Genomic DNA, 23,880 nt, shown 5'->3' with positions numbered 1-23,880 from the left:
AGAAATATTTAGAATCTGAACCCTGGTATTCTGTCATAGTACAGTCTAATTTCCTCTGGCATTTCCTCCTTTCTAGGTAGATTTCACATTTCAGAGACCAATACCTATTTTCATTTGAATTAGTGGTTAACATTGGAATCCTACATCAGGCACCAAGACCCGTTGTACTCTGAAGGATTTATTTTTTTAGTAGATTTGTGTACGATTGTGTTGCAAACCCTCTTTGGCATTCCCAAGGCTAAAATACTTTTCATCCTTCATAAAACAGAACTTTCTGACATAATTAAGCAGCTTCCATGTTATTAGAATCTCAAGATAATGCTATGATGGATTAGCAAGAAAGCATACATTGGAACTGTAAGAATTTCTATTCTTTTTAAAAGTTTCCAGTCCTCAGGACTGCTGCAATAAATTTGGCATCAAGATGGCCCCAAAAATCAATCAGAAACAATTTTGGATGTAGTTTGCAAGTCTCTGAGATCCAATTACTTTACTACTTACTATTGGAAAATATAAATATTTGGGGAAGTTGCATTAGAGTAATGCACAGTACACATTTAGGATACCAACTACATTGATTTATTTTTAAAATCTGAGTTCCAGTCTCTAGAAAATATATGGGTTTTGAAGCAAGACAAACAATCCATCTGTGGCCGGACAACCTTTTACTGTCACATCCTATTTCTGACAATTATAAATATTTGCAGTTATGTGTGTGCATCGAATTGGCAGTATTGGGGTCCAATCCAAACCCTAGCAGTGGTGCAACGAACGGCTTTTCTATCCCCCACCCCCCAAAAACCAAATTATTATAACTCTTCCAACAGGTTGAACATACCCTGTGAAACAAAAACAAAAAAGGGTGAGATTGGGCGAGGAGAACAGCAACAGCCTTAAGACGGAGAACAACAAGCCAACCCCTTGCCAACCCCTTTAAAAGATGGGCGGGGTATAATAAATGATTTTGAAATTATTATTAAAAATCTTGAGGCACCTTAAAGACTAATCAGATTTAAACACTAACCATGAATGGTAAAATGCACATTTACTAAAAGAATGTATGAGGGAGGAAAGTAACCTCCACATTTAAGGGATGCGGGTAGCGCTGTGGTCTAAACCACAGAGCCTAAGGCTTGCCGATCAGAAGGTCGGCGGTTCGAATCCCCGTGACGGGGTGAGCTCCCGTTGCTCGGTCCCTGCTCCTGCCAACCTAGCAGTTCGAAAGCACGTCAAAAGTGCAAGTAGATAAATAGGTACCACTCCGGCGGGAAGGTAAACGGCGTTTCCGTGCGCTGCTCTGGTTCGCCAGAAGCGGCTTAGTCAAAGCAAGATGAGCGCCGCAACCCCAGAGTCAGTCACAACTGGACCTAATGGTCAGGGGTCCCTTTACCTTTACCTTACATTCAGCAAACTGTCCACAGTTGCACCACTGAAGGTCGCAACAGGCTTTTCGGAACTGACTGTTTTCAATGAAAGGGCCTTTTTCAATTGCAATTATTTCATATGCTTGCAAACAGATTTCACATAGCTACATACTTTTAACTCTGACGTTCAATTGTGTGTGGCGGGGGTTAAATGGCTGTTTCCCCTTTTCCCCTGAAGTTATTAAGCAGTTCTTATCTGTAAGCCACCTTCAGCATCAGGGGAAAAGGCAGGGTACAAATGAATATTTTTTTATTGTGCTTTTAATTCTGTTGGGAGCTGCCCAGAGCAGCTGGGGAAACCCAGCCAGATGGGCAGGGTATACATAATTTAATTAATTCATAATAATAATAATAATAATAATAATAATAATAATAATAATAATAATATATCAGCATCATCTTAGATTGGCTCGTGCCATGTACAAATGTGATATAGGTACCACAAACCATGGTTATGAAAAGCCTGTGAGCTGCACTCAGTTTGGATCCTTAGATAAAAGTACCGGGAGGCAGGACTGGGGCATTAAAAAAACATTGCTGCCTCCCCCCCCCCTTTTTTTTTTTAGGGGAGCACATGGTCGAGGGGCATTTTATTCTCAAGAGTTGCGGCTTATTCTTGTAGTAAAGTTAAAGCTTACTGGGAAGTTATATATAATGAATTGAAAAATATTTTTAAAACAACGTTTTTAAGAACAAAAAACAGAAACCTTCCTTTTGGGAACTACAGGGACACAACTACCCAAACTGTATTGAAATTTATTCATGTAGTCAACTACAGTACAGTGGCAAGAATGTTACTTGCCCCAAAATGGAAATAAGTAGTCCCAGTGAAAGAAAAATGGATACAAAAAATTATGGAATATGCAGAAATGGTGAAACATACTGGAAAAATAAGAAATCAAGATAAACTTTTTATAAAACAATGGAAATGCATTATCGGATATTTACAATCTGTAAAACAGATGAGAACATGGGCAGGAACATTGTTAACAGCCTGCAGTTTTATAAGGGGATATATTTAAAGTAGATGAACAAATGTGCAAATTAAGTTAATTTAGGATAAAAGAATGGAAATGGTTCATGGAATATTTACAAACGAACTGTAAAACAGATTAAGAACATGGGCAGGACTATTGTAACAACATACAGTTTTTATAAGAGTATATATTTAAAGCAGATGAATAAATGCACAAATTACCGTACTTTTCCCTGTATAAACTAATTGTTTTACTAAAAAATGATCTTAAAAAGAGGGGGTAGTCTTATATATGGGGAGGCAATCTCCCCTCCCCCCATTTTCTTAATTTTGAGTCCCCCCAAATAGGGGGTATCTTATACACGGGGGGCCAGGACTAGCGCATTAAAAAAACATTGCTGCCTCTTCCCCCCCCCTTTTTTTAAGGGGAGCGCATGGTCGAGGGGGATTTTATTCTCAAGAGTTGCGGCTTAGTCTTGTGGTAAAGTTAAAGCGGAAAAATACAGTAAGTTAATTCAGGGTGTGCAGAAAATATTTTTTAAAAAATAAATGTAAGGAGCCTAGGAAAGAGAGGGAAGGAAGCAGAGTTTGGAAATGTCGGCACGATTGTAAAGTTACTGAAATGGATAAAACTGAAAGTCACTAATAAATAATAATAATAATGATAACGATAATAATGGAGTCGTGGCTTTTGCCCACACAACAAGCTGAGCTGGGGGAGGGGGGATTTGTCGACACGGTTGTAAAGTTATTGAAATGGATAAAACTGAAAGTCACTAATAAATAATAATAATAATAATAATAATAATAATAATAATAATAATAATGGAGTCGTGGCTTTTGCCCACACAACAAGCTGAGCTGGGGGGGGGGAATTTGTCGACACGATTGTAAAGTTATTGAAATGGATAAAACTGAAAGTCACTAATTAATAATAATAATAATAATAATGGAGTCGTGGCTTTTGCCCACACAACAAGCTGAGCTGAGGGGGGGATTTGTCGACACGATTGTAAAGTTAGTGAAATGGATAAAACTGAAAGTCACTAATAATAATAATAATAATAATAATAATAATAATAATAATAATGGAGTCGTGGCTTTTGCCCACACAACAAGCTGAGCTGAGGGGGGATTTGTCGACACGATTGTAAAGTTATTGAAATGGATAAAACTGAAAGTCACTAATAATAATAATAATAATAATAATAATAATAACAACAACAACAACAATAATAATAATAATGGAGTCGTGGCTTTTGCCCACACAAGCTGAGCAGAGGGAGGGGGGAATTTGTCCACACGATTGTAAAGTTATTGAAATGAATAAAACTGAAAGTCACTAATAAATAATAATAATAATAATAACAACAACAACAATAATAATAATAATAATAATAATAATGGAGTCGTGGCTTTCGCCCACACAACAAGCTGAGCTGAGGGAGGTGGGATTTGTCGACACGATTGTAAAGTTATTGAAATGGATAAAACTGAAAGTCACTAATAAATAATAATAATAATAATAATAATAATAACAATAACAATAATAATAATGGAGTCGTGGCTTTCGCCCACACAACAAGCTGAGCAGAGGGAGGGGGGGATTTGTTGACACGGTTGTAAAGTTATTGAAACTAATTAAATACTACTACTACTACTACTACTACTACTAATAATAATAATAATAATATAATAATAAAATAATAATAATAATAATAATAATATAATGGAGTCGTGGCTTTTGCCCACACAACAAGCTGAGCTGAGGGGGCATTTGTGGGGGGGAGGGGGCGCCCCTCCACCAGAATATTAAGCCCCCATTTGGGGTGGGAGGTGAGCTCCAACCCCCCCTCCCCCTGCCAGGCAGAAACAGCCCCCCCCCTCCTTCTCTGAGCGCGCGGCAGAGCGAGTGACGCGACCGGCGACTGCCGCGCGCCCGAGCCCAGCCGGGGGGTGGGGAGGGGGGAGGGGGAGGGGAGGGAGGAGGGAAAATTCAGAACGAGTCTACTCAACCTCGTCTTGGGCACCGCCGTGGGAGACCGCCCGTACGGCGCAGGCGCAGCAGCACGCCCACCAGGCCGCCGCAAGCGAAGGCGAAGGGTTGTTGTTTTTTTGAGACACCAACGGGGCACCGTAGAAAACCCGGAAGTACTGAAATATCCACGTGTGTGTGTGTGTGTGGTTTTTTTTTTTTCAGAAAGGGGGAGAGGGTTCGCCGATGGGTGCTTTATTTATTATTTTTTCCCAGAATTTTTTAAAAAATTATTTCCTTTAAATAATCTTTTTCCATCAGTCCATACAATCACAGTATGTTCCCTTTGACTCTGCCGAGTCTTGACTTCCCTCCCTCCCTTCAGTTGGTATATTGATCACATTTTTATCGCGTACATTGTTCTTACATCTCTACTGCTTTACGTTGAAGGTGCTTTTTTTTAAAAAAAAAAGGGTTTCCGTACGTTCAGTTGTGCCCAATTTTGCAGAGGTTCGGAATGGCAATGAACGCTGGGTTTGCGGGCTGTTATTAAAATGGAAACATTGCCAAATGCGTGGCACGTTTGTAGACGCGCAGACACGCATCTTGGAAGGGGGAGGTGTTATGAGTTTGTTTCTTTTTTGTTCCTATTATGAACTTTGTGTTTTTATGCTGTGAACTGCCCTGAGATCATTAGATAAAGGGCTGTATTAAATAAACATTTCATACATATACACATCTATATTTGGCTAATATAAAAATAAGAGAGAGAGAGAGAGATAATATAAATATATATGTTTTCTTTTTTGTTCCTATTATGAACTTTGTGTTTTTATGTTGTATTTTTATGCTGTGAACTGCCCTGAGATCATTAGATAAAGGGCAGTATTAAATAAACATTTCATACATATACACACATATATATTTGGGTAATATAAAAATAAGACTCAGAGAGAGAGATAATATAAATATATATGAGTTTTATTTCTTTTTTGTTCCTATTATGAACTTTGTGTTTTTATGTTGTATTTTTATGCCGTGAACCGCCCTGAGATCATTAAAGGGCAGTATTAAATAAACATTTCATACATATACACATAGATATTTGGGTAGTATAAAAATAACGTATATATATAGAGAGAGAAATAATAGATATAGATATATATGAGCTTTATTTTTATATTGCCCAACTTCCTTCAACTCAGATGGGTATAAATAGGAATAACAGGCTGCACACGCAGCGTAAGTTTACAGCACAAAGCACATTTCCCCCACCCTGAAAACTAATTTCCTGAGAATTCTAGCTCCAGAACTGCAGCTCCCAGGATTCATGGGGATTGGAGTGGAGAGGGAAATATAATTTTTTAAAATATAGTGTACGCCTTTTTTTGTGCACGGAGGAACCAATTGAAAACCAACAACCCATCGACTTCGTGGCTTATGTAGGAAGTGGGGGGCGAGAAGAGAGGGAGACAAATAAAAGCTGGTTCTTTACCTTTAAGGGCAGACTAAACTAATCGCTCGCTGAGGCGACGGCAGAGGGCGGAAGCAACTCTGAAGCCACGTGGGACGAGGCGCTGCTGATTCTGGGGAGAGACAGAAATATCCCAGCCTTTGAAATGGCGCAGCTTCAGGCTCGCTTCTTCACTGAGGACACGAAGTAAGTACATCGCCGGGGTCTGGAAGGGCATAACTGGGTCATGGCAGCAATGGCAACTGTGGTTGAAGCGTTGCTCTTAAGCAAAGTCCATTTTGGCATTGCTGGGCTGCCTGCCTCTTGCACTTTACGGTCTTCTGGCCTCAGCCATTCATTCATATAGATGTACATGTCCGGGTATGCAATATTCATTCTAATCATGGGCAGGGTGATGAGGTCAACCAAATAACAGAACCTTTTGGAAACTTACCAGATTGGCTTCCAGTATCTGTAACTGAAGTCAAGAACCTTATTTCACAGTTAGGAAACATTAAAGAACCAGGCGTAGATTATTTGCCCCCAGAATCTAACATCGACTGATGGGCCTCCCTGGTGGCGGTAATATTCTCATTTATTGATTCATCTGGGTTATTTCCCAAAGTTTGGGCCACAGCGGTAGTCATCCCTATATTCAAAAAGGGCCTTACATCCAATCCAGCTAGTTATAGACCAATTAGCTTGCTACCTGTAATTAGCAATTATATGCAAAGCATCTTAGTTGATTGGATATATGTATATGTGTGTAATCTGTATCCATGTGCTTGCATTTCATCGTTTTTTTTGCCTCAGCCATCTCTCTCACACATGCTTCTATCTGTGGCACCTGAGGGTAGCAATCTGTGCATGTTGTAAAATGGGCAAAAGTGCAGGAAATCTTGTGCCGAGTGCCTTTAAAGTGCCACAGATGGTTTGTTTGTTTGTTTGTGTTTGTTTTGATTCCAAAACAATTCTCTTGGGTTTGGTTAGTCATCCAGGTTGGGGGTAGATGTTACTGGGATTTGATATGGGTGTTAGGGCCCGTAGTCGCCTTTGACTGGACTTAACCATCCAGGGGTCCTTTACCATACCTATACGATGGTATAATACATGAGTCTGCTCTTAAAAGGTAAAAGATTTCCCCTGAAGACAATGGTGGAAGTTTGAGATTGATTTTACCCTTTTCTGAATACTGTGTGCAACTGTTTTCTCTCCACAGATACGTAGTAGATGATGTTCCTTTTTCTGTCCCAGCTGCTTCTGAAGTTGCTGATCTCAGTAATGTTATCAACAAATTGCTGGAAGCAAAAAACGGTACGTTTATGTTTGAGGGAAGTGGTTTTAAAAGTTTGCCCCCTTGCTATTAGCCGAGAGTTAATTTTAGCTCTCCTTGCTGATCTCAGTAATGTTATCAACAAATTGCTGGAAGCAAAAAATGGCACGTTTATGTTTGAGGGAAGTGGTTTTAAAAGTTTGCCCCTTTGCTATTAGCCGAGAGTTAATTTTAGCTCTCCTTCAGGAGTCTGTAGAAGTGGTTACCACACATACAACTAATCACAGTTTACAATTTTACAGACTTAATTATTTTTTGCTGTTAAACACCTGATGCTATAGATATCACCTCAGCAAATTCCGTATAAACTCACATTGATTTTTTACATTTATTTTCAACCCTTCCTCCCAAAGCATATCTTATTTAGCAAAGCAAACTAGAGTGGAGATACACAATTGGGGGCACAAGATAATTTGTAATTATGTATGTATTATTTATTTATTACATTTGTAGTTCACGCTTCATCTCAAAGTGTCAGAACACTTTTATCCCTGGAGCAGTTTTTTTGTCGTATGGGCTAGGTTGGGAGACAGTGACTTAGCCAAGGGTCTCCAGTGATCTTTACAAGGAGCAATCTGAACCTGGGTCCCACACATCAAATTAGTACTGCCTACTTCATTATACTGACTCTCACTGTGGTACCCAGTTGTATTCCTGCTGTGGTCACAGGGCTATTTCACACAGTAAGTTTCTTGTCCAGAAAGTTGGCCCTTGCCTTCCTTGGGTACATGTTCAAATAGACAAAATCTCTGCACAATCTCTCATTATTTTTTGGTTCCTCATGATTGCTTGGCCAGAAAACTGTGTTATGTCTAGGGGTTCAAAGAATTTTACACTTGGAACCATGATGCTGTAACATCCAACTTGCTGAATATGTAATGTGTATCAGTGATATTACTGCTGGTTTGGGGAGCTAAATATTATCTGCTGACAAAAAACTTGAGAATTTTTGTATTCCCCTGGATAAAGTTTGGTTGCCTGTGATAATTTGGTAATATGAGTGTGTATTGTACAGGAATAACTGAAGGCTACATTTTAGACATAGTCACCAAGCCTTCTCAAATGTACAGTGCAAACTGCATCTTCTGAGTGTATCATATAAGCTATGCAACGTGACACTTTGTGTTTTCTTTGCCTCTAGAAGGCCACAAATATGTGGAATTTGATTTCCTTATCAACGGACAGTTCTTGCGCATGTCCCTGGTGAGGCACATGGAAGTGGAAAATATCTCAACTGTAAGTCATTGGGGGGGGGTGTAGAGTATAGGCTCTGGATTATGAGAGTAAGAAATAGAGAATCATCCCCTTAAATTTGTGCAAAACTCCCATTTATTGTATCGGGCTGTCTAGCTTGCAAATGTATGACAGAGCTATTCTAGCTAGAGGGGGTTTAGGATTGGTTAAAAGTGCATCTGCAGTTGGGAGCCCATGTCTGCTACAGAGGCCTCTGTTGTTCCCATAAGACACAGGTCTGCTGCTTGCAGTAGCCAGTGTAAGGCCCTGGAACAAGGCATTCCAGCAGCAGAGATGGCCTTGAATGCATTGGACCAAAAAACCCTTCCCTTCTCCTGAGAGGACCCAGAATTGAGTCCCTTACTTCAATTAGCCAGGTAATTTGCCCCCTTGGTTTCGGGGGGGGGGCAGGGAACTGGAAGAAAATAAGGATTGCTTATAAGAGAGCACCTTGTTTTGTTTTCAATATCTATATATGGCTTTTCCTAAGCAGCATACAAATCATAATCTTAAATAAGTATATAGTAGACTAAGTACATCTGTGAGGTCCTGAAGAATGGTTTTCTCTCTGGTCTTTCCTTCGACATTCTTGCCTAGCGCGCCTGTTGGGCAGTTTGCACCTGGAACATAGCAGCCTTTCAGGACTGCCAGTGTAGCTCAGTAAAGCTAACAGCGAGTGGGTGCTGGCTTGTATCATTCATCTTCAGCAGGTGGTCTTGCACAAAGGAGCCAAGGCTCATCATCATCATTTTATTTGTACAGTGGTACCTCGGGTTACATGCGCTTCGGGTTACATGCGCTTCAGGTTACATAAGCTTCAGGTTACACACTCTGCTAACCCAGAAATAGTGCTTCAGGTTAAGAACTTTGCTTCAGGATAAGAACAGAAATCGGGCTCTGGAGGCACGGCGGCAGCAGGAGGCCCCATTAGCTAAAGTGGTGCTTCAGGTTAAGAACAGTTTCAGGTTAAGAACAGACCTCTGGAACGAATTAAGTACTTAACCCGAGGTACCGCTGTATGCCGCCTTTCCATAGCTGAAACTATGCTCAAGGCGTCTTACAACATGAAAAGACTTACATAATTACAAACGTAACAGAAGTCATAAACAACAAATAAAACACATCAGAAAGTACACAACCTAATGGAAACAATTTCCACATAAATCATAAGATCTGAAACTAAAGATACAACAATAATATCAGTAACAGCAACATGCGCTCTCAACCCCCCGTAAACAATACTCCAGCCCAAGAATCTGTTCAACAGCCTCAGCTTTTGTAGCTGGAGTCAGTCAGCACTCCACTCTCCCAGGCCAGATGGGAAAGGGCCAGCCAGGCAGGGTGCAGGTCTTCCAGGGCTCACAGCCGAGGTGGTCTCATTTAAAGCAAGACAGATAAAAATTAAAAACAATTTAAAAGAGCAGCTCTTGGTGCTAAGCAGCAGCCGCAGTCCTTGTGAAGCCTCCTCTGCTGCAGAGGAAATTTTCCTCTGAAACCTCAGTGGTTGATCCTTTCCTTTGACGTGTTTTGTGTGCGCAGGAAGAAGTAGTAGCAATAGAGTATGTTGAAAAATACACCGCTCCTCAGCCTGAAGAATGCATGCTCCATGATGACTGGATCAGTTCTATTGAAGCTACAGAAGAATGGTAAGGGAGACATGCTACTTCTTTCCTAATCTCTTTTGTCTGACTTACCACCTGTAAGATATTGCCTTGCATTATTTCTTTTTTTATTTATGATTTTTTAGTTCTATACATTTCAGTGATTTTACAATCATTTAACATTGCAAAACTTGGCTTCCTTCCCCCTCTTTCTGCAGTTCCTTAAATTTTATATATATATATTTTCTGCATTTTCCAAATTAACTTAATTTACTCATTTATTCATCTGCTTTTTAAATATATCCTCTTATAAAACTGCAGGTTATTACAATGATCCTGCCAATGTCCTTATCTGTTTAGTTTATTTGTAAATATTCAATAAACCATTTCCATTCTTTTATAAAAAGTTTGTTACCTTGATTTCTTATTTTTCCGGTAAGTTTTGCCATTTCTGCGTATTCCGTAAGTTTTTGTATCCATTCTTCTTTCATCTCGCATTATATCGGCATGTTGAAGGCACAGCGTCAGTTTATCCATTCTTTTCCTCCTTTCCCCTCTGTCTTTTAAATAAACATCTTTTTTCCATTCAAAATCTCCACCTGAACTTTCAAACAGCACAGAAGGTAAGTATATGTGAATATAGTAAGCAGTTTAGCGTGATGTCCCCGCAGAGAATGGATGGTGGCATTGTCTTATAGATTTGCAGCTTTAACCGTGCGCAGTATCTATAGCCCAAGTGCTTTGCTGGGAAAGGATTCTTCATTAACAAACATCATATTTCAGCATAATATTCCAAAAAAATTGAAATTGCACAGTGTGTCAAGTGCTTGATTAAAGCCCATAAAGTAGAAGATGTATCCTATGAAGAACTATAGACAGCCACCAAGCAGGTTTTTTTGCTTCTAAATTCCATAGGATATTGACAGGCTCCTATGACCAGACATCTCGGATTTGGTCAGTAGAAGGCAAACCCATAATGACGCTTGCTGGACATGTAGATGTGGTTAAAGATGTGGCCTGGGTCAAAAAAGGTAAGTAGATTTTACTCTGTTTGGGGTTTCAGCTTAAATAAATTTCACAGAAAACTTGCCACCCTGAATTGTTCAGTTATTTCCAAACTGAAATCCAACACAGAACGTGACACCTTAAAGACTTAACAATTTTTGCTTTTGCTGCATCAGAGTAACCTAGCCACCTCTCAAATTCCACTCTTCTTTGCAATTCCTCCTGTGCAATTGTTGCCGCATTACGTGGCAGTTTTGTGTTGAAACAAAGGCCTCAGGATCAAAGTCCCATTGGGTAATAATAATAATAATAATAATAATAATTTATTTCTACCCTGCCCATCTGACTGGGTTTCCCCAGCCACTCTGGGCAGCTTTCAACAGAACATTAAAAACAGAATCAAACTTCAAGCGTTAAAAACATCCCTAAACAGGGCTGGCTGATGTTATACTGATGCCTCCGACTGCATTCATGGCCATTAAACTAGGAATGTGTATGAGTGACTGTCATATTCTGTTTGCTTCGACATTCCCAGCAGTCCTGTGATATCCCTCTGCATTGCCTCAGCTCCAAATTGATACCATCCTCGGCCTGTTTATAATCGTTTTGTAAACGCTTCATCATATTTGAGCGGGTTGGGAGAATTAGGAGAGGGTTGGTTTGGGGAAAGACTGCTGTGTGAACCTGTTCGCTATGCCTGTATCCCTCAGATAGTTTGTCCTGCCTGCTGCTTAGTGCATCGATGGACCAGACTATCCTGCTGTGGGAATGGAATGTAGAAAAGAACAAAGTGAAGGCCCTTCACTGCTGCAGAGGACACGCAGGAAGCGTAGAATCTGTCGCTGTGGATGGCTCAAGGACTAAAGTAAGTTATATTGACTACCCTTTCCTCCCTGAGACAGCTGATGTTGTTTCACATAAAAGACAACACTATAGCATCTGCTCTCCATCTTCTGATAACTGGAAGCCTTGCACTAATAATAATAATAATAATAATAATAATAATAATAATAATACCTTTAATGTCAACGTACAACCTGTGTACAATGAAATTAACCGAGTCTCCCCCCCCCCCCCGCCACAACCACTCAATCTCATTGCACTTTGTGTGCTTGTTGCACAACACACCAACCCCGAAAGTCAGTTGCACTATTATTATTTTCCGATCAGTAGCCTAACAGCCCACGGGTAGAAACTGTTTTTTAGCCTGTTGGTACGACTGATTATACTTCTATATCTCCTGCCCGTGGGTAGAAGATTAAAGAGGTGCTGGGTGGGGTGTGAATCGTCCCTGAGAATTTTTCTCGGTCTCCTAAGGCAACGATCCCTTGCGATGTCATCTAGCGGGCTCAGGGGACAGCCCATGATATCATGGGCTGTGTTCACCACCCTCTGTAAACACTCAGAGATGTGAAATTATGGCATGGGGCATCCATTTCTTTCCCTCCCTCTCCCCCCCCCCACTTCCTGATTTTCTATTCTCCAGTAAAACCATGGGGAATTATTTTGGTGAGGAATTGTTTAGCTGAAGACTGAGGAAGGTCTTTTCAGCCTCAAGATATTTTAAGTAAAATGTAAAAGCTCATTCAAAAGGGTATGGGGAACTTCCCCTGGGTACTGTTTGAATCTGGTTTGGAGTCAAATCAAGCCTATTTTACCGTATTTTTCCATCTATAAGACAATGTTTTTTGCTAAAAGATTTTAGTCAAAATTTGGGGTCATCTTATACACGGATGTTGAATGCACAGGGGTTTGGGCTCTGGCTCTGGTATGGGTGGCCTGGGCTCGGGTTCAAGCTGTGGTGCTGGCGGCCCAGGTTGTGGTTCAGACTTGGGCTCTGGCACGGGTAACCCAGACTCAGGTTCGGGCTTGGCCTCTGGCTCGATTTCTTAATTTTGTGTTCAAAAAAATAGGGGTGTCTTATGTGGGCGTCTTATACATGGAAAAACACAGTGACTCACTTGAGTTAAGCCTGTTCTGAAATCAAGATTTGGGTAACTTGCCCCATCACAAATGATAGCTAGCTAAAATGTGCCATTTTTGTTGAAAACTGTTTTGTGGTGTGTTTAGTTTTGCAGTGGATCCTGGGATAAGATGCTAAAGATCTGGTCTGCAGGTAAGATCAGTGTTTAACTATGTGCTTCCTTTGACCTTTGATCTAATAAGTCCCAGCTCCTTTGTCTACAACTCTGCATGCTTACGATACATTAATTTATTTAACAGGATTTGTATACTGCTTATTTGTAAATGAAACCTCTGTGTGGTTTACATGTGGGCACACCCTTCTTTTCTTGCAAACTGAAGCTGCCCCAGACATTGCAGTTTGAAGCTGCATGCAAATACTTTTGCTAACTGCACGAGAAGTTCAAAATGGGGTGCCGTGTTGCAGAATTGTAAATTCCCACGTGTGTATGTATATCAGTCCTGTGAGTTTGGAGAATACTTCATTTTGGCATAGGGTTAGGTTCAATTAATGTGTGAACTGTACAGGCCACCTGTCTCATAGCTCCATGAAAACATACCTCAAAGTCCTATTGATGCGCTTAACTCGCATGTAGGAACAGGGCCTGCTTCCATCTCAATCTCGCCAGATTATGAGGATGTCCGATTCGCCTGAAGCCCATGTGCATAAGCCGCTGTTTACATGAAGGGCTTCCTTGCTAGATGTTGCGTTCAACACAGGAAGGCAGAGAGAAGCATGGAAAATAGGATGCAACATTGGGATCAGGGCTAGGAGCATGGCCCCACTTCTGCTACACATGAGGAAATAGTGGCTATTGAAGGACAGGCCATGGTGACCTGGTTTACCAGACAGTAGTTATTGCAAACAAGTAAACGTGCAGGCTCTCCGAGTGAAGATCACAACCGCAGTGCTCCTTCGCTGGCCCTGCTGCCACCACGTTAGCCAGTGCTAAGCCATGGTTTGGTTTAAGTCAGTGTTTCTCAAACTTGGGTCCCCAGCTGTTGTAGGATTACAACTCCATCATTGTTGACCACTACAACTAATCCAAAATGCGGCAGCTAGGCTGGTGACTGGGAGTGGCCGCCAATACCATATAACACCAGTCCTGCCTCCCAGTCGTTTCTGAGCACAATTCAAAGTGTTGGTGCTGACCTTTAAAGCCCTAAATGGCCTCAGTCCTGTATACCTGAAGGAGCGTCTCCACCCCCATCGCTCAGCCCAGACACTGAGGTCCAGCTCTGAGGGCCTTCTGGTGGTTCCCTCACTGCGAGAAGTGAAGCTACAGGGAACCAGGCAGAGGGCCTTCTCGGTAGTGGCGCCCACCCTGTGGAATGCCCTCCCATCCGATGTCAAGGAAACAAACAACTATCTAACTTTTAGAAGACATCTGAAGGCAGCCCTGTTTAAGGAAATTTTTAATGTCTGATGTTTTATTGTGCTTTTAATTCTGTTGGGATCCGCCCAGAGTGGCTGGGGAAAGCCAGCCAGATGGGTGGGGTATAAATAATAAATTATTATTAATAATAATTTTACTAATTATGGTCCTGCTAGATGATGGGAGCTGTAGACCAACAACAGCTGAAGACTCAGGTTTGAGAAACGCTGGGTTAAGTGCTTCATCGGAGTGAGTCTAGACTTGTGGTTTGTATCACTCGTAAACCTTAGTTACAACTCGTGGATTTTTGGAGGGAAGCAAACCACAAATCTGGATGTACTAAACCATATTTTAGCAGCAGCTGCAGGCCTGGGAGAGGAGTGCTGCGGCTGTGATCTTCAATCTGAGAACTGATCTTATGGGGGGGGGGAAATCGGGCAAAACACTTCATGTTCCTAAGAGAAGCCCCCCCAAACCTCTGCCACAATAAAATTAAGATGTCACAGGAACCTAAATCAGGTGTGGGAAACCTTTGGCCCTCCAGGTGTTGCCCATCAGATCCCAACAAATAGGTTCACTGACCAGGGATGATAAGTGCTGTAGTTCAGTAATGTCTAAAAAGCCAGGGTTGCTCACCCCTGACCTTAAGCAACTAGTATGACTACAGCAAGATGGCTCCACAGTTCCAAAAGCTTTTATTTGGAAGTTAATCCCATTGGACGACATCTAGCTCATACTTGGATTGCTCCCAGTGACTAAAACGCTTGCTTCCATGGAATTGAGTTAATATGGCAATTGATCAGTGTTCTTGGGGAAAATGTGTGTGAACAGTGGGCTGGCATGTAAATTAGAACTAATCAGTGATATTTCATATCACAGATTTGTTGATGATTAGATTTATTCTTTTTTTTTACAAAGATCCAATTTATAGCAATAGGAGATTGACCAGTGAGTGGTCGTATGGTTAAAATGACCATATTTTTTTATTTCAGTGCCTACAGATGAAGAGGATGAAATGGAAATGGAGGAGGCGGCAAACAGACCAAGGAAAAAGCAGAAAACTGAGCAGCTGGGACTAACAAGAGTAAGAGAAACTTAGATTGCGTAGAAATTCCTTTGAGGGGATGTGGGGTTCGGGCCTAGCATTACCAGCCAGCTATACCTCCAGGGACCTGCTGGCTGCAGTTATGACATTTGCCTTAGTTTCCCCAAATTGCAGGGCTCTGTACGTTCCACTTGGACTTAAGAAAAGCCCCGCTGAGTCAGATCAAAGGCCCATGTAGTCCAGCATCCTGTTCTCATGTTGGCCAATCAGATGTACATGGGAAACTGCAAGCAGGACTTGAGTGCTACAGCTACCTTCCTGCTTGTGTTCCCCAGTAATTTGAGGCATATAGTCTTCAGTACTGAAGCTGGTACACAGCTATGACTGGTCATCATCGATTGCCATCCATGAATTTGTCTAAACCCCTTTTGAGCCATCCAAGCTAGATGTGCCTGGGAATTGTCCTTTTATATATATGCGGGATTTGATAGCACCGTGATCACTGTTTTGAGAGAGATCAACAACTTAATAATAATAATAATAATAATAATAATAATAATAATAATACTTTATTATTGATACCCCACCCATCTGGCTGGGTTTCCCCAGCCACTTTGGGCTGCTCCCAACAGAATACAGTCGTACCTTGGAAGTCGAACGGAATCTGTTCCTGCAGCCAATCAGAAGCCCCACCAGATGTTCAGCTTCCAAAAGAATGTTTAAAAACCGGAACAGTACCTTCCAGGTTTCCATCATTCGGGAGCCAAAACGTTCAAGAACTAGGCTGTTCGACTTCCAAGTTACAACTGTATTAAAACACGATAAAACATCAAACATTGAAAACTTCCCTGAACAGGGCTGCCTTTAGATGTCGTCTAAACATCAGATAGTTTGACATCTGGTGGGAGGGCGTTCCACAGGGCGGCTGCCACTACCGAGAAGGCCCTCTGTTCTTAACTCGAGATACCACTGTATATGTATGGACTTCAACAGCGTTAGTGAACAAGCTCATTTCACAAAATGAAATATTTCAATAACCATATCCTCCCAATATTTATTTTTCCTGTCTAGACTCCTGTTACAACCCTCTCTGGTCATACAGAATCGGTCTCTTCTGTACTTTGGTCAGATACAGATGAAATATGCAGTGCTTCATGGGACCACACAATTAAGGTGTGGGATGTTGAAACAGGGGGCCTCAAATCCACTTTGGTGAGTTCTCTTGCAAACCAAGTTTGCCATTTCTCAGATTGCTTAACTGCCTTCAACAAAGAGTTTTGTACAAAGTCTAAAGAGCAATTCATTAATTACTTCTACTCAGGGTGGATAAAAATCAATGATTATTTTTTAAAAAAATAATAATCTGATTTTTAAAATTTAAATCAGATTTTTTTATTTAAATTGGATTTTTAAAATAAAATGCTTTTAGAGGAAAAATATTTCTAAAGATAGCTTTCTATTTAAGTTACATTATAGTCCAAAGGCTATTCATGAGGAAATAAGGATTTGTTTTAAGTTTTTCATGTGTGCTAAAACTCAGTTTAAGGTTTTTTTTAAAAAAAAGTTTAACCACATCAGTTAACAAACAGGGATACATATGCTATAATGTTATTGTTTTAGTTAAATAAATTGTTTAAATTGTTATTAAGGAAATGATTGTTTTTCTCCTTCCAATAAAGTGCAGCAGAAAAGTTGTCCAAATATAAACAGTTAACTCTTTAAACCTCACAATAATTTCCTATCTGTCTATGTATTTCTAATAATATAAAAAAAAATCAGCAATTTTTGATATAGCTGTAAAAACTACTCTGAAAATTTATTATTCCAAAAATGAAACTTTCATCTGGTTGTAAATATTAAGATTATGCCAGCAACAATGAGTCTTTCTGTTGAAAAAATTGATTTAAATCAAGTTTTACTGACTAGCGATTTAAATCCACCCTGCTTCTTTCTACTCTTATTTTTACATAGACTGGAAACAAAGTGTTCAACTCTATATCCTACTCGCCATTGTGTCGGCGTTTAGCCTCTGGAAGCACTGACAGACACATTAGGTTATGGGACCCTCGTACCAAAGGTGGGTAGAACAGAATGTATATTCACGAGAGAATTTTTGCATAGGTACACACACACACACACACACACACACACAAGTTACGTTTTTAAAATTATTATTATTTCATGCATTTATTGAGCTAAACATACATGCTTTTGAATAAATTTTCTGGTGAGGCTTCCCAACCCTGATTGACTGGTGGCATACTTTGGTAACTCGGAGTCCAGAAGAGCTGCTATAATCTCCCACTTCTATGCAGTGGTTATGGCAGCGTCTGTAAAGCTCTCTACATGCAGGGATTATGACTCAGTGTTAGAAGACAAGCTTTGACTATACACAATGTCTCTGGTCCAGTCTCTGGCACCTCTAGTTAGGAAGAAACAGGTTGTAAGTTATATGAGGTTACAGGGAACCAGACAGAGGGCCTTCTCAGTAGTGGCACCTGCCCTGTGGAACGCCCTCCTTTCAGATGTGAAGGAAATAAGTAGCTATCTTTAAAAGACATCTGAAGGCAGTCCTGTTTAGGGAAGTTTTTAATATTTAATGCTGTATTGTTTTTAACACTCGATTAGAAGCCGCCCGGATTAGCTGGGGAAACTCAGCCAGATGGGCAGGGTATAAATAATAAATTATTATTATTAATTATTATTATTCTTTTGCCTGAGACATTGGAGAGCAGCTGCCAGTCTGGGTACACAAATTTGGGCTAGATGGATAAAAAAATCTGACCTAGTATATGGCAACTTCCTAATTCCTTCGTCTGGCTTGCAGATGTCCTGTTTTTACTCATCATATCACTAATGTGCTACTTTTAATGAACAAATACTGGTAATTGTTTTGGTCTTTGTAAAGAAACATTTCATCTCAGTAGTGGCCATGGGAGTGGTCGTTGTCTCCTACTTTGTTTGATGTCAGCACATTTACTAAAAATGCTGGCTATTACTATTTTTGTATCCATTGCGTACTCACTCTCCCCCTGCTGTATGCTTGTAAAAATTTTAAGTGTCTTGTGTTACTCATCAGTTGTGGCTAGTGAGACTTGTCTGCCTCTCTTCAGATGGTTCTTTGGTACTGCTTTCTCTTACCTCACATACTGGCTGGGTGACATCAGTGAAGTGGTCACCGACACATGAGCAACAGCTCATCTCTGGTTCTTTAGACAACGTTGTCAAACTCTGGGACACAAGAAGGTAAACTTTAAACCCTGGGTTTTTGTTGGACTTTTGCCATATGGATTTGTGTTACTGGATGACACACAAACTGAAGAAATGTCACTATAGAGTATTTAGGGCAATTGATATTGAATAGTTTGAATATTTTAGGGCAATTGAATATTTGAATATTTAGGGCAATTGATATTGATTTGAAGGGTTCCGACTAGATCTTAAGTCTGATTTTAGCAATATTCTCATCAATATTAGTTCTGCACCTGCAAATGTCTCCCTAAGCATTGTGTTTGATGCAATTCTGTTTTTCTAAGGGTTATGGCACAGCGGGATAGTGGGTTTTTTAATTCATGGCATTTACCAATTGCTTTATACAACATGAAGTCTCAAAGTAACTTGGCAAGGTAGAATGCAATACATAAAAGCAGTTCAGAACAATAAAAAGAATTAAAACAGTGAACAATGCAAAATACATTAAAATGCTCATTCAGAAACACATTATTAATAAGGACAAGTCTTACCCACCCCACTGAAAGTTGAGGATCACTGTGAGGAACAAGATCAAGTACCCAAAGGCCTGCGTAAACAAAAAGGTCTTAGCCTGGCACCGAGAGACTGACAAGGATACAGTGGTGCCCCGCAAGACGAATGCCTCGCAAGACGAAAAACCCGCTAGATGAAAGGGTTTTCCGTTTTTCGAGGCGCTTCGCAAGACGAATTTCCCTATGGGCTTTTTTCCCTCCCCCTCCCTTTTTCTAAGCCGCTAATAGCGCTAATCCGCTAAGCCGCTAATAGGGATGCTTCGCAAGACGAAGAGACTCGCGGAACGGATTATTTTCATCTTGCGAGGCACCACTGTAGTGCCAGGCACATCTCCCTCCAAAAACATTCGTTGGATGGGAGGCCACCAATGAAAAGTCCTGTTCATATGTGGTCACCCTCATCTTCCTTGAGTGGGGCACACAGAGAAGGGCCTTTGATGAAGACCATAGCGTCTCAGCTAGTTCATATGGGAAGAGATGGTCCTTGAGGTATTGGAGTCCTGAGCAGTATAGCGCTCTATAGGTCAAAATCAGCACTTGCTTATGGTTAAAGACGGTATGTAGGCAGTGTGCATAATTCCAAAAGTGAAATTGTAGTTTGGACCCAGACTTTGCAGAAGCATCCCAGGAGTGGAATTTTTCTCCCACTGATGGAAGTGAGGAAGATATTTTTGTTGATTCATCCTGCAGTGTTCACCACCACCTCCCATGTTCTTCTCCAAATTTTCTGGTCCCAATTTCTAGGGGGCTGGAGGAGGGATGGGAAATCTGCTAAAATCGCCACCACCTCCCTCCACCCCCAACCTTGTGCCAGCAGAAGTTATTGATTGAATGACAATAAGAGTCTTCTGCAATTGGATCTTACCGAAAGGTTGACAGAAGAATGAGAGTAGGAGAGGAAGTTTATGTAGAAGGAATTTGCTGGCTGATTTCAGCAATTAGCCATCAGAATACTTTTATTTCCATGTAATATAACTAGTATGGCTGTCTTATTTTCTGTTTCCTATAGTTGCAAGGCACCTCTCTATGACTTGGCTGCTCATGAAGACAAGGTTTTGTGTGTGGAATGGACAGAATCTGGGGTAAGAACTTCGTCAGGAACAGGATTGGGGTGGAAACCGAAGTATCTTTGCAGCAGATGTTGTTTATGTAGTTGGATATGTGTAGTGATTTATAAATATCGATTACTTATGCAGTGCAGAACAGCAAAGGTTCAACTTGTGAAAGTGATTTATCTTAGAACTTCTTGAAAGAATGTATGTGATTTTGCAGAAACTTTGGGTTACATCCAACAAACTCTTGTTACTGCAAAGACCTGCCTGTGCAATGGGACTTCCTCTCCCTGTGTGCCCTGAAACCTGTTCTGGGTTTTTCCGCAAACCTGCAGAATGGATTGCGACGCTGGTGTTAGATATCATGCAACATGACCAGTTGTTTTTTGTTTATAGCATTTTGTGCTGCTTCTCTTTATATTGTGGATTTAAGACATTGTGAAGTTTCTGTTCCTAACATTAAGGCAGGCAAAAGTTCCAAGGCACAATTGGCTGTATTAATCATATGTCTGCTTAATAAGCCAGGATATGAATTAGCCTTTTCCTATATGCTCCTTCCTTTGCATTAAGCATTTGGAAATCTGTGATACCATGCCTTGTGTTTCTTATGCAAGTTTTGATGAAAAATTGTTTTTCCTGGTACAGGTTCTCGAACCTAATCCGTTCGATTCCTGAAACCGTTCGAAAACCAAGGCGCAGCTTCCGATTGGCTGCAGGAGCTTCCTGCACTTAATTGGAAGCCGCGTCAGACGTTTGGCTTCCCCAAAACATTCGCAAACCGGAACACTTATTTCCAGGTTTGCTGTGTTTGGGAGCCAATTTGTTCGACAACTAAGCCATTCGGGAATCAAGGGACCACTGTATATACGTTTTTACTTGGTCTAGAGAAGGGGAAACAACAACAACAACAATAATTTATTATTTATATCCCGCCCATCTGGCTAGGTTTCCCCAGCCACTCTGGGCGGCTTCCAATAAAACACTAAAATACAATAACCTATTAAACATTAAAAGCTTCCCTAAACAGGGCTGCCTTCAGATGTCTTCTAAAAGTTTGGTAGTTATTTTTCTCTTTGACATCTGGTGGGACGGCGTTCCACAGGGCGGGTGCCACTACCGAGAAGGCCCTCTGCCTGGTTCCCTGTAACTTGGCTTCTCGCAGCGAGGGAACCGCCAGAAGGCCCTCGGCACTAGACCTCAGTGTCCGGGTAGAATGATAGAGGTGGAAACGCTCCTTCAGGTATACTGGACCGAGGCCGTTTAGGGCTTTAAAGATCAAAACCAACACTTTGAATTGTGCTCTGAAACGAAATGAATGTTTCTGAATATTGTCTCATTATAACTAGATTTTTCTTCCTTGCTCTATAGTTGCTGTTGAGTGGTGGTGCAGACAACAAGCTCTATTGCTACAGATACCGAGCAGCCACCTCTGATGATGGAGCATGAAGACAAACAAAAAGATCATGAGAATGAACTCTTCTGCTCAATGTGCTTGCAAACTATCATACACAGCTGTATAAAATGTGTGATTTATGGTATTATAAATCTTGCATATTATACCTTGGGGCAACATTAGTTTCCTGTTCTTTGTTTTGAGGCGAGGTGGCAGGTTAAGGCATTTTTATTTTTATTTAAAACCTTTCCCCCACTACGCAAGCCATACGAACTCGAGCTGGTCAATTTTAACAGTTTAAGCCCTATTAACATAATATGTGTTTATTAAAACCTTTTTATTTTGTGCAAGTATATTTAAGTTTTTTAGTTAATTATGGATGCTGAGCTTTCCACCTTCCATTAGTTTCAGTGCGAACTTCAGGTGTCCCCCATGAAAAATCAATTGAAGCTGTTGCCAGATGGAGAATGCTCAAGATTTCAATGAAATAAAATTGCAGTGTTCCTTAACATGGTTGTAATGCCATCTGACATACTTTTTTTAAAAATTGAGGATTTCTTTTTAGGACCTAAAAGACTGTCCAACTAGTTCCTCAGATACAAGGGCTCATTAGATTGCCTGCATGGCTGGAGTAAGTATGCTTGACTTGCAGATATGGAAAGTGCTACTGTCGTGCTTGTTATGTTTGGGTTCTGCTTGTGGACTTGCCATGGACATTTGGTGATGATGGATGGATTGAATTTATATACCACCCTATACCCAGGGGTCTCAGGGCAGTTCACAGAAAAGATAAATGTGATAAAGGAGTGTTGGGTCCAGCAAGGCTCTTAGGTTCTTATCTGCATTTCTTTAAGCAGCAGTTTGTTATGCTGCATATTTTTTAACCCGAAGAGGGACATGTTTATGGTGTGAAGCTCCGTGGTTTAAAAATGCCTGGTGGGTTTCAAATTCCGCAAGGTATATATTTTAAAAAAACAGCCCAGGTGTGGTGAGCCATTTAGGACTGCAGTCTGGTGATTGGAATGGCCTATTATTTTCCCTCTTGTTGGTATCTTGCCTATCTTTGGAGACAATGGAGTGTGCCTCTGGGGGTGGAGAATTGCTGGAGAATCACAGCACCTGCTGTGGCTGCAGAGACCAGTAACTTGTAACTGGTGCCTCCCGTGTCGTTTTTGCTGTGTTAGCAGCACTGAAGTGACCTGTGTAGGGTTCAAGCCTGGGCAGTGTGTTGTTCTTCTTTCTTCTTTGGCGATCACTTGTGGCCGAGTAAAATTGCCTTCCATGAACACAGTCTGAGCGGTGTGTCCGTAAGTGACTGTGGAGACCAGTTCTGGATCCACACGTCCTTCCACAGCGGGGACATAGGTTTCCGGGCAGGAGTTGATCATGGTGAGGATTTGCCAAACATGCCTTCCTCTTAGCTCGTTTCTCCTTTTCGCCTTGAGTTCGTGCTCCTTCAAAGTCCATGACACTTTTGGTAAAGGCTGTTCTCCAACAGGAGCGCTCGCAGGCCAGTGTTTCCCAATTTCCCTGATGCCATCAGGACACTGACAGTGAGCAGCTGGAGGAGGGTGCCAGCATTGGGGGCCTCCATAAGGAGACCCCCCAGTAAGCTCTGGAAATGCCTCTTCAGTTCCTGCGGGAAAAGAGAGGTTGAGTGCTGGGTTAAATCTTGCAAGGGTGCGAGAAGGAGAAAGAGCTTTGCAAAGGGAAGTCAAAGCAGAGGACATACCTCTTTGTCATCCTCCTTTTCTGCGCCCCCAAGAACAGCCTCCATTGTCCTATCCAGGATAGCACTGACCATATCACAGCTGAAATGGGGTCTCATGAAGCTGGAGAGAGAAAGGGAAGGGGTTAGATGCTGCCTCCTCCAAGTCTCCCTTGCCGCCTTCTCCCTCCTACCTGCTCTTGCCCACCTGGCGCTCCCCCTGGAGTTCTGCCCCACCAACCCCGCCCACCCCAAAGACCCCACTCACCTCAGCTGGAGGAGGGCCTCCAAGGCCAGGTCCAGGCTCAGGGAGCAATCCCTGAAGCTCTCCAAGTGGCCAAAGATGTGCTGGAAGACAGCAAAGTCCAGCTCCTTCTGGGGGTCTCCAGAGGACGGCTCTGACCCCAAACGCCAGGCTTGTCTTTCCAGGGGATTGGCAACCCTATGCCGTAAGCCAGAAGGGTCCTCCTCTCCAGCAGATGCACAAGCCCTTCCCCAGTGCCCCTCTCTGCCCCTCCCTCCTAAATTGGTGCTTTTCAGAAGAGTAGCCACCCTGAATTGCTTTGGGAGGAAGGGTGGG

At 41.5% G+C, this 23,880-nt stretch overlaps 2 protein-coding genes and 1 long non-coding RNA gene across 6 annotated transcripts in view; 1 reads left to right on the top strand and 2 right to left on the bottom strand.

Moving 5' to 3' along the window:
- CARF (calcium responsive transcription factor) overlaps positions 1-5,946 on the bottom strand; it is a 32,462-nt gene extending 26,516 nt beyond the window's left edge. Inside the window, exon 1 of one of the 2 annotated variants that reach the window (XR_014160690.1) lies at positions 5,871-5,946. The gene's annotated coding sequence lies outside the window, so the exon portion shown is untranslated. Of the gene's footprint in view, positions 1-4,416; positions 4,468-5,870 lie in introns of those variants that run through there. The other variant, XR_014160691.1, reaches the window with a different exon arrangement.
- Positions 5,915-22,101, top strand: WDR12 (WD repeat domain 12). Of its 3 annotated transcripts, XM_081843812.1 has the most exons (13): positions 5,915-6,035; positions 7,048-7,142; positions 8,303-8,397; positions 9,934-10,040; positions 10,911-11,026; positions 11,711-11,865; positions 13,071-13,116; positions 15,331-15,422; positions 16,455-16,595; positions 17,355-17,460; positions 18,497-18,629; positions 20,157-20,229; positions 21,568-22,101. In XM_081843812.1, the coding sequence occupies exons 1-13, from the start codon at positions 5,995-5,997 to the stop codon at positions 21,643-21,645; spliced, it is 1,278 nt and encodes a 425-aa protein (XP_081699938.1). In that variant the 5' UTR covers positions 5,915-5,994; the 3' UTR covers positions 21,646-22,101. The 3 variants fall into 3 exon arrangements, with proteins under 3 accessions (XP_081699938.1, XP_081699940.1, XP_081699939.1); XM_081843814.1 differs by lacking the exons at positions 5,915-6,035; positions 7,048-7,142 and adding an exon at positions 7,225-7,266; XM_081843813.1 differs by lacking the exons at positions 5,915-6,035; positions 7,048-7,142 and adding an exon at positions 7,225-7,270 and having other exon boundaries at positions 8,306-8,397.
- A 221-nt stretch (positions 22,102-22,322) lies between these two features.
- On the bottom strand, positions 22,323-23,816 carry LOC309335308. Its single transcript, XR_014153440.1, has 3 exons — positions 23,569-23,816; positions 23,325-23,424; positions 22,323-23,228 (listed from the first exon to the last, which is right to left on the bottom strand). It is a non-coding gene; the product is annotated as an uncharacterized lncRNA (long non-coding RNA).
- Positions 23,817-23,880: the final 64 nt, after the last annotated feature.

The sequence above is a fragment of the Podarcis erhardii genome (genome assembly GCF_964252035.2).
Source record: "Podarcis erhardii genome assembly, chromosome: 1".
NCBI classification, from domain to species: Eukaryota; Metazoa; Chordata; class Lepidosauria; order Squamata; family Lacertidae; genus Podarcis; species Podarcis erhardii.
The sequence above is the reverse complement of the archived record's forward strand: the minus strand, read 5'-3'. Positions and strand labels throughout refer to the sequence as shown.

Excerpts from the sequence above, each read along its gene's own strand:
- WDR12 (XM_081843812.1), top strand. The coding sequence starts at position 5,995 with ATGGCGCAGCTTCAGGCTCGCTTCTTCACTGAGGACACGAA. Across the intron at positions 16,596-17,354 it reads GGGGCCTCAAATCCACTTTG|ACTGGAAACAAAGTGTTCAA; the intron begins GTGAGTTCTCTT and ends ATTTTTACATAG. Across the intron at positions 17,461-18,496 it reads ATGGGACCCTCGTACCAAAG|ATGGTTCTTTGGTACTGCTT; the intron begins GTGGGTAGAACA and ends GCCTCTCTTCAG.